This window comes from Schistocerca serialis, chromosome 4 (assembly GCF_023864345.2).
Source record: "Schistocerca serialis cubense isolate TAMUIC-IGC-003099 chromosome 4, iqSchSeri2.2, whole genome shotgun sequence".
Classification (NCBI taxonomy): Eukaryota; Metazoa; Arthropoda; class Insecta; order Orthoptera; family Acrididae; genus Schistocerca; species Schistocerca serialis.
In genome coordinates this window covers 487,515,665-487,527,490 of record NC_064641.1, presented here as the reverse complement: position 1 = coordinate 487,527,490, position 11,826 = coordinate 487,515,665, and the positions used below count along the sequence as shown (strand labels likewise).

Sequence of the window (11,826 nt, the reverse complement as noted above, 5' to 3'; positions counted from 1 at the left end):
TGAACTGTTCTGATGGGTACATATCGTTTGGCCAACTATCCTTTTAACCCTTTGTTTCCTGACATAAGAAAAAAATTACTTTTTAACATTTTCTTTGCAGAATTTATGCTATTGTGGCCTCAAATGACGGTAGGATTTTTTGTAAAATTTTATTTTATTTTTCACAACTTTTTTCTCTCCTGGTACTTAGAAGTACCGTCAGACTCCATGTACAGAATCACAACATGCGCAGAAAAATGCTCCAATTTTTATAACTTGTACCTTATTCCACATAAATATTAAATATTTTTACATTAGAAAATTAATTAACCGAAGTATGATATTTCTGAATTTTTTTTTAAATATCGCATAAATTTATTCTAGAGCAACTTCACAATACATAGTAACTTAGCTATACATTTTTGACAGTATATACATATCACATATTTAGTGTTAGTGATACCTCATGAAATTGTAGGAAACAGTTCTTTTTCTCATTGCAGCACAAATACACTTTACATGTACTACATTGTGAATGTGGTCTCGATTGAATTTTATTTTTCGCACACATTTCGCATCGTCCTCTTTTACAACAGAACACTAAAAAATGGTTTCCTCGGTTGCCAAGACGTACATCCTTCGGAACAGAAAAGTTATCCTTCCCTCTCTTTGGGAGAGTTATTTCATCTTTACCAGATTTTCTCTTTTTGAGATTTGGCACTTGCTGTTCATTCATTAGCCCTAGTGCCACAGCACACCTGAATTCCAGCAGTGGCAGTGCCCCATGTAGATAACTGAAAATGACGTAAGGATTGACAAAAGCAATTTCTATTGCTCCCCAGAAGAAACGGTGCCACCATTTCTTTGATCGCTTGTCGATTCCGTAAGTTGAATGTAATCTGTCTGCATGATCCAAACCACCCATGTTTTTATTGTAATCACATACAATAACTGGACATGGTATAGTCATACTAGTTCCATCTTTCTGTTTTCTTGTCACTACGCTCTGTTCAATGCCATGGAAGTTTGACGCAAAATATACTACTTTATTTTCCTTCCATTGAAATACTGTTAGGTCTAAAGATGACTCTCTGTGATTTGATTTAGACATTTTTCTTTAGGTAAATTCCCTGGCAAACCTTTCCTGTTTGTTCTAATTGTTCCACGGGCAAATGTATTTACCGATTTCTGTGTGAGAAAAAGTGGACAGAACAACTAGTAAGAGGTAACGCATTGTTGCTACAATAAAGTGTTCGCACAACCTGACGGTACTAATAAGTCCGCTTTATATTTTCCACTTTATCTCATTCACTTGTAACGTAATGCTTCAAACTATTATAAAAAAACAAAGAAGGTAAGTACGTACAATGGAAAACTCAACGGAAGTTTCAATAAATTGCGCACAAATTCAGGCAACACCATGGAAACAAGCACATACAATCTTCTGTTTTCACAGCAGCGCGCGAAAAACAATTTCAAGCTCTGACCGCCAGAGAGGTCTATGTATTGCACAATAACATCTATGAAACAGTAGAGCAGAGTTACTGTTACGTACCGACAGGCTCTCAGATCACGAAAGTGCACCACGAGCAAATAATTAGAGTCAAAACTTACTGGTACTTTTAAGTGCCGTCAGGCAACAGAGGGTTAAACTTAAGCCCTAGTTCCCCTACCTGCTCTTGTGCTGACCAGAAAGTCTTCCAAGTTCGTCACTGAGATAAGGCACTACTGATTATTTGTTTAGTTTTCAGAAATGACATTTGGAAATTATTTCTAGTAGCATGTGTCCTCAGCTTCTACAATTTTCAAGGATATCGTCTTGACTTCACCTATTAGAATATTACTTTGCGATTGTCAAAATTCTAACAGCCGAAAGCAAGTTGAAATCCTTTAACAAAGTGTTTAGTAATGTTTCACAGGATGTTAAGTCATACACACCGTTAAGAAAACTATAATTATCCCAATTTATTGTTGGATATTAAAGTCTCCTTCATTGAGTGTAATATGATTAGGGAACTTACGTACAAGTGAACTGACGTTTTCCTCTGAGGTTTTCGGTTAGGGCCTACATCAGAAGGTGAGTTTAGTGATCGAGGAAAGGATCAAGTTACAATTTTATGCCCACTTGTGATACCGAGTCTTGCCTAAACAATTCCACATGAAGCTTCAATTTCTGTCTCGGTGGATTTGAGTTGAAGAATGCCACGACTCCTGAGGAAAATGAAGTAATCACTGTTATTAAATTGTTCTTTGTAGTTGTAACTGCCTATAAAGTCGTTTTGTAACAACTGGCAGTAGTTTATTGCCGTCATATAGCTAATATAAACGCATTTTAAGGCACAATTGAACTTTGACGAATGTATCACCAAAGAGCTCCAATTTCCCTTGACCTCTGTATAAAATCGCGCCAAAAGTGTGTGATGTTTTCCCTCGTAGTCCAAAGAGCAAAGAAATTTCCGCCAATGATGGGCTGGATGTTTAGGGTGGGAGGGAAATGTTTGAATACAGTGTGTAAGCACAGGCGGAAGAAAATGAATGCGTAGAGGAACAAGTATGTTTTACATTTTACAGAGTGGAAAGTTCTTGTGGTATGTGAAATGCGCTTATTACTGAGATATCGAAGGACGCAAATGGATTTTCTGAAACACCACAGTGTTAGCTAGTTTTGATTTTGACGGTAAACTGCTTACCTTTATATCATAGGCATGGAAAACAGAAATTTAGATTCAGGTCAGCAGGATATTATGAAATCTCCTGCCAGGAAGATTTTAGGTGATATAAAGAACGTAAATGAGGACCCTCCAAGTCCAGTTTCACCCACAGCTAATTTGAAATTGTTAACTAGAGTTGCAAGTCATTTCAGAAAAAGAGATTTCGGTGAAGACTGTGCAGGATTACTCGAGCAGAAAGTTTATTCAAACGACTACGATGAGAACGTTGATTCGTTGAGTGAATTCCGGAAAAAAGCATCAGCCGCAATCAAACCGCGCAAAGAAAAGTCTTTAAGTCTTCTATGTGACAAGTAAGTGGTGGATTTAAGGTTATTTATCTGCAGAGAAGCAATGTTTTGTATACTACTCAGCTACATGTATCTGAATTGCGTCGAATGTTACTTGTATTTCAGGTTTTTGGAACTTTTCCCGCTGGAGGTACCCCCTGATAGTAATCTGTTTATATCCTTGGACCAAGCTGCCGCTCAGCTTCATACTGAAAGGAGACGATTGTATGACATCATCAACGTTCTAGAGAGCCTTCAGATGGCATCAAAGGTATTTGAATGTTCTGCTCGTTCATGCGCCCATGACGTATTGTTCGGTAAATGGCCTGTGGGAAAAGCTTATGAAGCTAGTAATACTGGGAGAGATTCAGAGTTCTTACATTATACTCAAAGCTGCTCATTTTACATGAACTTTTTATTACGTAAGTGTCGATGTGAAGGATATATATTTAAAGTGTCCCAATATAGTGTACACCTTTCTAGTGCCTTTTGTTAAATTATGGCTATGAAGTTTGATATCAACACAGGGTGTGTTGAGAAGACCTAGTTTCTTTGCCAGATATTTCCTTTACTCTTTTCCTCCCCCATCTCACTGCTTCTGCCTTTGGGTGTGTACACTACCACTTACAATTTAGTTCTTCTTTCAGTGCAGATTGTGTTAATAATATATGTTTTTCAGATTGGTAAGAATAGCTATCAGTGGTTTGGAAATCAGCAGCTCCTAACAACACTTGCTGAACTGAAAGGAATGGCAGAAGAAATGGGTTATCAGAAGAAGGTAATTCCTTTCGTGCTCTGTAAAAATAGTAAAAATGAACAAGTAGTTTTATTAGTGGATTAACAGTTCACGGACTAGAGATATTGTTTAAAGAAATGGTCAGAAGCATAAAACCTGCATAAGACAACTTTAGTTCAAAATATGTTGTTACATAGGCCTACTTCAGTAAATTCTAAATTTGTAAAATAAATTCTGTGATGTAAAGTATAGTGCAGACACTGTGACACAGCAGTCAGGAGCAGATGCATACAGAACTTGGGCTGCCCAAGGGAACAAGCCACACGTCTCCCAAAGTGCTTACAGTCCATAACCATGATTTGTGCTTCTTCAACGTCAGAACTGATACATAGTCATAAGGATCGCTGATCACTGTGGTGTCATGGGGCTTGTACTCGAACCCCCATGATGGACCAGGATTAGTCTCTGTACTCATTTCGAAATAAGAGAAAAGATGATGAATACACAATCCAAAGCGAAGGTGGTACACAAAGCTTTTGGTAACCACGAAGTAGTTAAATGATATAGTTTAGTCCCTGTTTCTAAAAGTGTCTCGTGCAACCATAGCTCAAAATAACCTCCCGCCTCCACCTAAAACTTTTGCATAGCATACTGAATGTACATATAATGTTTGTGTCTAAAGCAGAATGGTGTTGGTATCTACAGAAATACTGGAGGAGGGAAAGGCATCAGTTACAAGCTGTGTTGTCATTGCTTTAAATATTTTAATTTAACTTTAAATATTGTTGTTTGAAACCACTGTTGTACATCATTGCACATGTTTTTAACAAATTTTGGGTTGTTGTACAGTTCACAATGAAGATTGTAAGCCTGTAAAGACTTACAGACAAAACTATTCTTAAAGGTCATTCTGTCTTCTCAAATGAAGGACATATCCGTATCTCACCTCTTGCTAAAATTGTCGTCCCAACAGTTAAGTTTGCTCTTATGTGGTTGACTTGTTAAGAGTTGCATAACTAGTTTTAGTTGACTTACTTGTGGGTCTCCGTACTCATAATTTTTATTGATTACTGAATCATATGCAGACAATATTTTGTTCGGTCTTTCTGTAATTTTATAAAGTTGTTATACATTCACTTTTATTAATTTGCAGGTGAAAGCAATGCAGAAGTTGTGTTACTGCTCGCCGAGATATCAAGAGAAGGAACTCCCTCTTACTCCAAATAGTCAACAGGCAGATGGTAACCGTGATGAGCGTTCGCTTGGTGTTTTGTGTCAGAAATTTCTGATGCTGTTTCTAGTGTCAGATGAGGTAAACATGACAGGTGTTACATGGTAATACATTCCCTTGGCATTCTGAATTTCCATACTTATAACTGAGACTATGAAGCAGTTCCATTATAATAGGCATTTATTATTACCCCATACCATTTGTATGATGATTGCTTAATTTTTTCCATTACTGCAGAATTACGTAAGAGGCTGTGGATGTTTCTGTAAGTATGTTGACACAAAATGCTGTAGTGACTGGCTGGAGTTAGGTTGAGAACAGGGGATATTACAGAAGGAATAACAGCAGTTCTACCATTTTTTGTTAAATATTTGAAAGGGCCAGTGCAATAAATACTCTTCTATTCTTTTGATTTGTGATAAGAGCAGGGATGCTATGTTGATGAAGTACAAACATTTATGATGAAAGTTTGGTTAAGATATGTATATCATTGTCCCAGATTTACATTTATTGATTATCTATGTTTTGACCAATCATTTACACTGAATAATGTAGCCACTCTCTGTGTCCTCATCAACAGGACATTAAATTGTAATCCTCATTCAAATTGTGTGTCCTCTCTCTCAATCCCATCGGTATGTTCATTAAATACCCTGCATTGTAGATGTAGAGGTGGGTAAATGCGCATAAACATACTAAAATTGCCATGAACATATGATTTACTATTTTGCTGTCAGCTTCTAAATGCATTGAATGTTTATTCAAGAGGATAACTTCTTGAAATCTGTATACAGTTGACATTTGACCAGACCGTGGTAGTAGCCACAGGATCTGAAGGAATGAAAATAAAATAAAATTCTCGTCTGATTATAAGTGTTAATTTTGCACATCACTTCAGTCTTCAGACTCAGGAACCGAGATCAAAATGAGTAATATCTCAATGTTTCCTTGTTGAATGCAGCTATTTATCATAGAGCACAAGTCCACATTATCATTGTTGGATGGGACACAGTCACAAAACACATACTCCCGTTAGCCATACCATCATGAACACTTGCTTAATAGCATGCTAGTCCATCTTTGGAATGCAATAAAGCATTGATTTTGGTGCACCAACGATTTGCTAAGTTCTTGATAGGTTTCCAGATGTATATGGCACCAGATATGTATGCAAAGATCACAAAATTCCTGTAAACCTTGGGCTGGTGATTTGTGCATCAGCACCCCAGATGTGTTTTACTCATGTTTGGATCAGGCAAATTCACTGGCCAACACATTGTGATTTCACTATCATGCTCCTAAGGTCAATGCAGCGTGAATCTAGCCTTGTGACAGTCATAGTACACTACTGGAAGAGTAAATCATACATGAAGAGTGCAGGTGGTTCATAATAATGTCCATAATCCATAGCTGTATTGGTGCCTTCGATCAGGCGTGCTGCCACAGGTCCCATGGGGGCCCAGGTGAATTTCCCCCAGAGCATAATACTGCTCCCACAAACTGCCATTTGGGGCACAGTGCACGTTTCAAGCAGCTGTTCACCTAGATGACGGTTTATCCAAATACACACATCAAAAATAGTTTTGCATCACCCTGGTTCCGAGAGTTCCGGAACATGTACAGAAAATTGGAATAGAGTCAACATATACATCATTTCTTCCCTTTTTATTGCTCATGAAAATTACACATTGCATGTTGTATCACAAGACAGTGAGACTTTCAAAGGTAGTGGTCCAGATTGCTGTACACACGGGTACTTCTAATACCCAGTAGCACGTCCTCTTGCATTGATGAACACCTGTATTCGTCGTGACGTACTATCCACTAGTTCATCAAGGCACTGTTGGTCCAGATTGTCCCACTCCTCAAAGGCGATTCATTGTGGATCCCTCAGAGTGGTTGGTGGGTCACTTCGTCCATAAACAGCCCTTTTCAATGTATCCCAGGCATGTTAGATAGGATTCATGTCTGGAGAACATGCTGACCACTCTAGTCGAGTGATGTCATTCATAAGATGTGCACAATGGGGTAGCGAGTTGTCCATAAAGACGAAAGCCTCGCCAATATGGTTGCACAATCGGTCGGAGGATGGCATTCGCGTATTGTACAGCTGTTATGGTGTGTTCCATGACCACCGGCGACGTACGTCGGCCCCACATAATGCAACCCCAAAACAGCAGGGAACCTCCACCTTGCTTCACTTGCTGGACAGTGTGTCTAAGGCATTCAGCCTTACGGGGTTGCCTCCAGACATGTCTTCGACAATTGTCTGGTTGAAGGCATATGCGACATTCATCGGTGAAGAGAACGTGATGCCAATCCTGAGCGGTCCATTTGGCATGTTGTTGGGCCCATCTGTACTGTGCTGCTTGGTGTTGTGGTTGCGAAGATGGACCTCACCATGGATGTTGGGAGTGAAGTTGCGCATCGCGCAGCCTATTGCGCACAATTTGATTTGTAACATGACGTTCTGTGGCTGTACGAAAAGCATTATTCAACATAGCAGTGTTGCTGTCAGGGTTTCTCTGAGCCATAATCCATAGATAACGGTCATCTAATGCAGTAGTAGATGTTGGGTATCCTGAGCGAGGCATGTCGTTGACAGTTCCTGTCTCTCTGTATCTCCTTCATGTCCGAACAACAACATTTTTGTTCACTCCAAGACACCTGGACACTGTCCTTGTTGAGAGCCATTCCTGGCACAAAGTAACAATGCGGACATGATCGAACTGCGGTACTGACCGTCTAGGCATGGTTTAACTGCAGACAACACGAGCCGTGTACTCCTTCCTAGTGGTATGACTGGAACTGATCAGCTGTTGGACCCCCTCTTTCTAATAGGCGCTGCCCATGCATGGTTGTTTACATCTTTGGGTGGGTTTAGTAACATATTTGAACAGTCAAAGGGACTGTGTCTGTGATACAATATCCACAGTCAACATCTATCTACAGAAGTTCTGGGAACTGGGGTGCTGCAAAACTTCTTTGATGTGTGTAAACCATCCACCCAGTGTAATAAGAAACACGAGTCATTCAACCAGGTGACATGTTTCCCTTGATCCAGACTGAAACATTGATGATCCCATGCTCACTGCAGTCTTAATGATGTTGATGTCTGATGACTCTGCCTGTTCTGAAATGCGTGCTGCCACAGATAGCTGCCTATCCTGCTTTATAGAGCAGCCCAGCCTCTGCTACGTGCTGTGTTGAGGCACGGACATCCACCACCTTGTGGCCTGCTCGTGATTTCAGTACCCTTCTACCAATTTTTCGTAGACACTCACAGCAGAGGCATGTGAACAGTCACCTAAATTTGCCATTTTTTGTGGTGCTCATTGCCAGTCACCTGTCCCAAGTCAGACACTTATGTCAGTGAATTTCCATATTGTGGTGTGTATCATCACGAGAATGATTACCCGTTTGTATACTTTCCTTCATCATGTGCCAATAATGCCATCATGTAACATTCAGTCTTGGCGTGTGCAATGATCATAATGTACAGGTTCATCACTGTATATTTTATCCACTTCTGTAGGTACCTATTTCCTTTTCACAGTTCTTGTGTTTTAAAGCGACCTCCTCAGTATCTGTACCCACATCTATTTCATGCTTCTTAGCTTTTCACTTTCAGTATTCCTTACGTCAGTTTAATGTTGCTGTCCTGACCAAGCGAGGCACTGCAATGCTTGTGTGTGACCCGTTTTCTAGAGGATGATGGTTCAGTTTTGTGTCCAATTATCCGAATTTAGGTTTCCACCGGTTTCTCTAAACAGCTTAACCGTTTGAGTTCCAAAAATGTATAAAAAAATATAATTCTAAAATTATTCACAAAATTGTCATTAATTATTGTAGTAGGAAATAAATATACAAGGAAAAAATTAGCAAAAAGTAAACAATAATTTTTTTGAAGTTGTAGTTCCAATTTGGAACCACAGGGAATACAGTTTTCCCACATCTCGAAACTTCCGTAAAGTCATAATGCTTAAAACATATTATAGTCCTAAATAACAGGCAAAAGTGGGCTGAAATGTAGTGCATTTATGTTAGAAGTACATACAGCTCCGGTGGATTCATTTAGAAACCTCTCCTAACAGCAGTTATATGAACTCGAATTTGTTACACTAACTTGAGATACACTTACACACTGTCACTGATCTCCTCAGTATGATCACTGGAAAAAAATGCCACCATCTCTTGTGGCACAATCTCTGCTCAACCTATTGCTTTGAGTGCTGTAACTGCTTCAAGTGTTGGCCTTCTGAATTTGACAGTGGCACGCGAAGGCAAAGAAGTTGGAGGGAATAATGTACTCTGTCAACAAAATTTGTATTGAAGTTTATACAGCTACTTGGGCTACAACTGAAGTTCGTGCAGACTACGTACCAATATTTGAAAGTAAAACTGTGGAAAATCCAGGTTGGAATATCAACAGTTATGAAAAGGATAGAAAGCTAATCACCTTACAGATGACATACAGAGTTGGACAGGCACAATGAAAAGATGGTTGCACACTGAGCTTTGACCAAAGCTTTCTAGGATCTCTATGAATCCTTTAAACTTTTATCTTCCTGTTTCCGCCTCTGGAACATAATCCCTCTTGTTTTGTGGCTTGTATGTGCAATACACAACAGAGATGAAAATAATGTTTTTCCGAACTTTCTTCAGTAGTACCTGTCTAAACATTCTTATGTGATTTTCGGAAGCAAGTTCCTTCAGCTACTAAGTGCAAGTGGGCTTAGCTGTCCATTACAACTCTTGAACTGTTCCTTTGAGCTTGTCATGTATCATCAGCTTAGTAGCAATCCAAACTTCTGAGAAGTAGTCACAGATACTTTGTACGAAGCCATTGTGATTTCCTTTTTAGAGGTACTAGGCTTTGCCACCATTTTCTCGATAAATTTAAGCTAGTTTTTGATTACATACAAATTTCTCTTGTAAAGAAAAAAACTCTATAGTGCCTAATAACATAAAAGTTTATTCGTGACATTAAGTAATTTATACATTATTGCACTGTATGCTACTTGCAATTATGCATGCAATATGATCTTACTCAAATGCCCTCCATGACTGCAGGCACACTGTTGTTATTTTGATGAAATTTTCTATAACTTTACGGTATACTAGCATCTCAAGGTCTGAAATTACGTGTCGAATCTCAGCCTTGATCTCTAGAAGTAATCTTGGTTTGTTGGAATACACCAAAGATTTCAAATACTCCCACAGAAAGAAATCACATGGTGTCACATTGTAAGATCTGGATGGCCTAGTCATGTTACTGTTGCAAGAAATACCCGGCCAGGAAACCGCTTGCTTTTAACAAGTAATGGCTTTTCGATAATTAATAGCGAGTTTTCTGTGCTCCAAATCCTCCATTTTGCTTGTCACAAAGCAATTCAACAGAAAGTGTCCTCATCAGTGAATATTATTCTTTTTTATAAAATTGTTGTCTGCTCTTTGTTTTACAGGCACCCATTGGACAAATGTTCAGCACTTTCGTCATTCTTTAACTTCCATTCTTCTGTAAGCTAAATTTTATAGTTTCAAAGATCCAGTTCTTCTTTCACAATTCTTTGCATGCTGGTTCTGGGAATCTCCAATTACTGTGACTGCCATTGAATAGATTTCATTGGACTTATTCACAATGGCGATGTTTTCTGAAGAACAATTATTAACGAATATGCTTAAAGAGTGTAATGTCCACAACCAAAGCAGTTTTCTGAAATTTAGCAAGTGGTCTCAACACAGTCAACTTGTTTGGTGCATTATGTTGACCAAAAATTCCACAGAGTGTGCAAACAGCCTCTGTACAACATTCACCACATCTGTAATGCAGTGTTGTAGTGCCTGTGTTGTACAGAATTTTGGTGCAATGATCTTTCGCACATGCAGGCATGTTCAAGGGAACAGGCAATGTGGCAACTACAGCTCTTACGAAATACATGTCCGAAGGAACACTGCATTGGAATTCTGAACAACACAGGTACTGCAGTATTGTATTTATTTGTCGACACTGGGCAAGTGACTTTCAGTTAAAATGTCTCCCCTGCACAGGAATATACATAATAATGAATGTACAAGTGAAGCTTTGTAGGCATATGGTTGACATGTGGAAGTTTCGGTTTGGCCGTCGAATATGCTTGAAAGCCTAATGTTAAGGCGGCCATTTGCAATTAGTGGGAAGTCTGGGTTCAAGTCATGGTCCGGCACAAATTTTCATTGTTGTCATTCTATTATACAGCTAATGGTTGTCCACATTCGCAATTGCGAATACATTTCCTACATTTGTAAGTTTTCACTATGCCAACGCGCTGTTCCATAATGAAGTGCTCCATTGCTTTCAACAAAGAAAACAGATGAAAAATATGCTATTTCAGTGCTGCCAACATACTGTACTGTAACAGAAATAGCATGCATTTCAAGTTTCATTCCTTCTTGGCTTTTTAGTCCTGCTTCTCTTCTAAATGTGTTGCAGTAATGTACTGTATCACTGTATTAATTGAAATGTTTGTAATTTATATTTGGTATTTGTATCTAGCAAGGTGATGAACTGATAGACACTGTTCTTTAGTTTGGGGAAGAGGGGGCAGGGAGAGGTGGTTCAAATCCCTTTCAGGCCATTCTGGTTAAGGATTTTCTAGTTTCTCTTGATCACTTCAGGGAAGGGCAAGAATAATTTCTGTGGTGGGCCTATAGCTGATTTTCTTCTGTATCTTTGTGTAGCTGAGATGTTGCTCAGTCTCTTACTTAGTTCAGTGTCAAATAGACACCACAATCTAACCACTGTTCCAAGCATTTCAGGAGTTGTTGATTTAATAAGAGAAACTTTTTCAAAGAGAATCAGATGTGTTAAACATAAATTACAATGTGCGAGAAATGTCTGAG

The 11,826-nt window shown here is 38.9% G+C and overlaps 1 protein-coding gene across 1 annotated transcript in view; it reads left to right on the top strand.

Annotated features, from left to right (window-relative positions):
- The first annotated feature begins 2,474 nt into the window (after positions 1-2,474).
- Positions 2,475-11,826, top strand: part of LOC126475199 (uncharacterized) — a 30,517-nt gene continuing 21,165 nt past the window's right edge. Inside the window, exons 1-4 of the mRNA XM_050102851.1 lie at positions 2,475-3,001; positions 3,104-3,248; positions 3,657-3,755; positions 4,867-5,025. Of these exons, the coding sequence (XP_049958808.1) occupies positions 2,685-3,001; positions 3,104-3,248; positions 3,657-3,755; positions 4,867-5,025 (720 nt within the window). The 5' untranslated portion in view covers positions 2,475-2,684. The remainder of the gene's footprint in view (positions 3,002-3,103; positions 3,249-3,656; positions 3,756-4,866; positions 5,026-11,826) is intronic.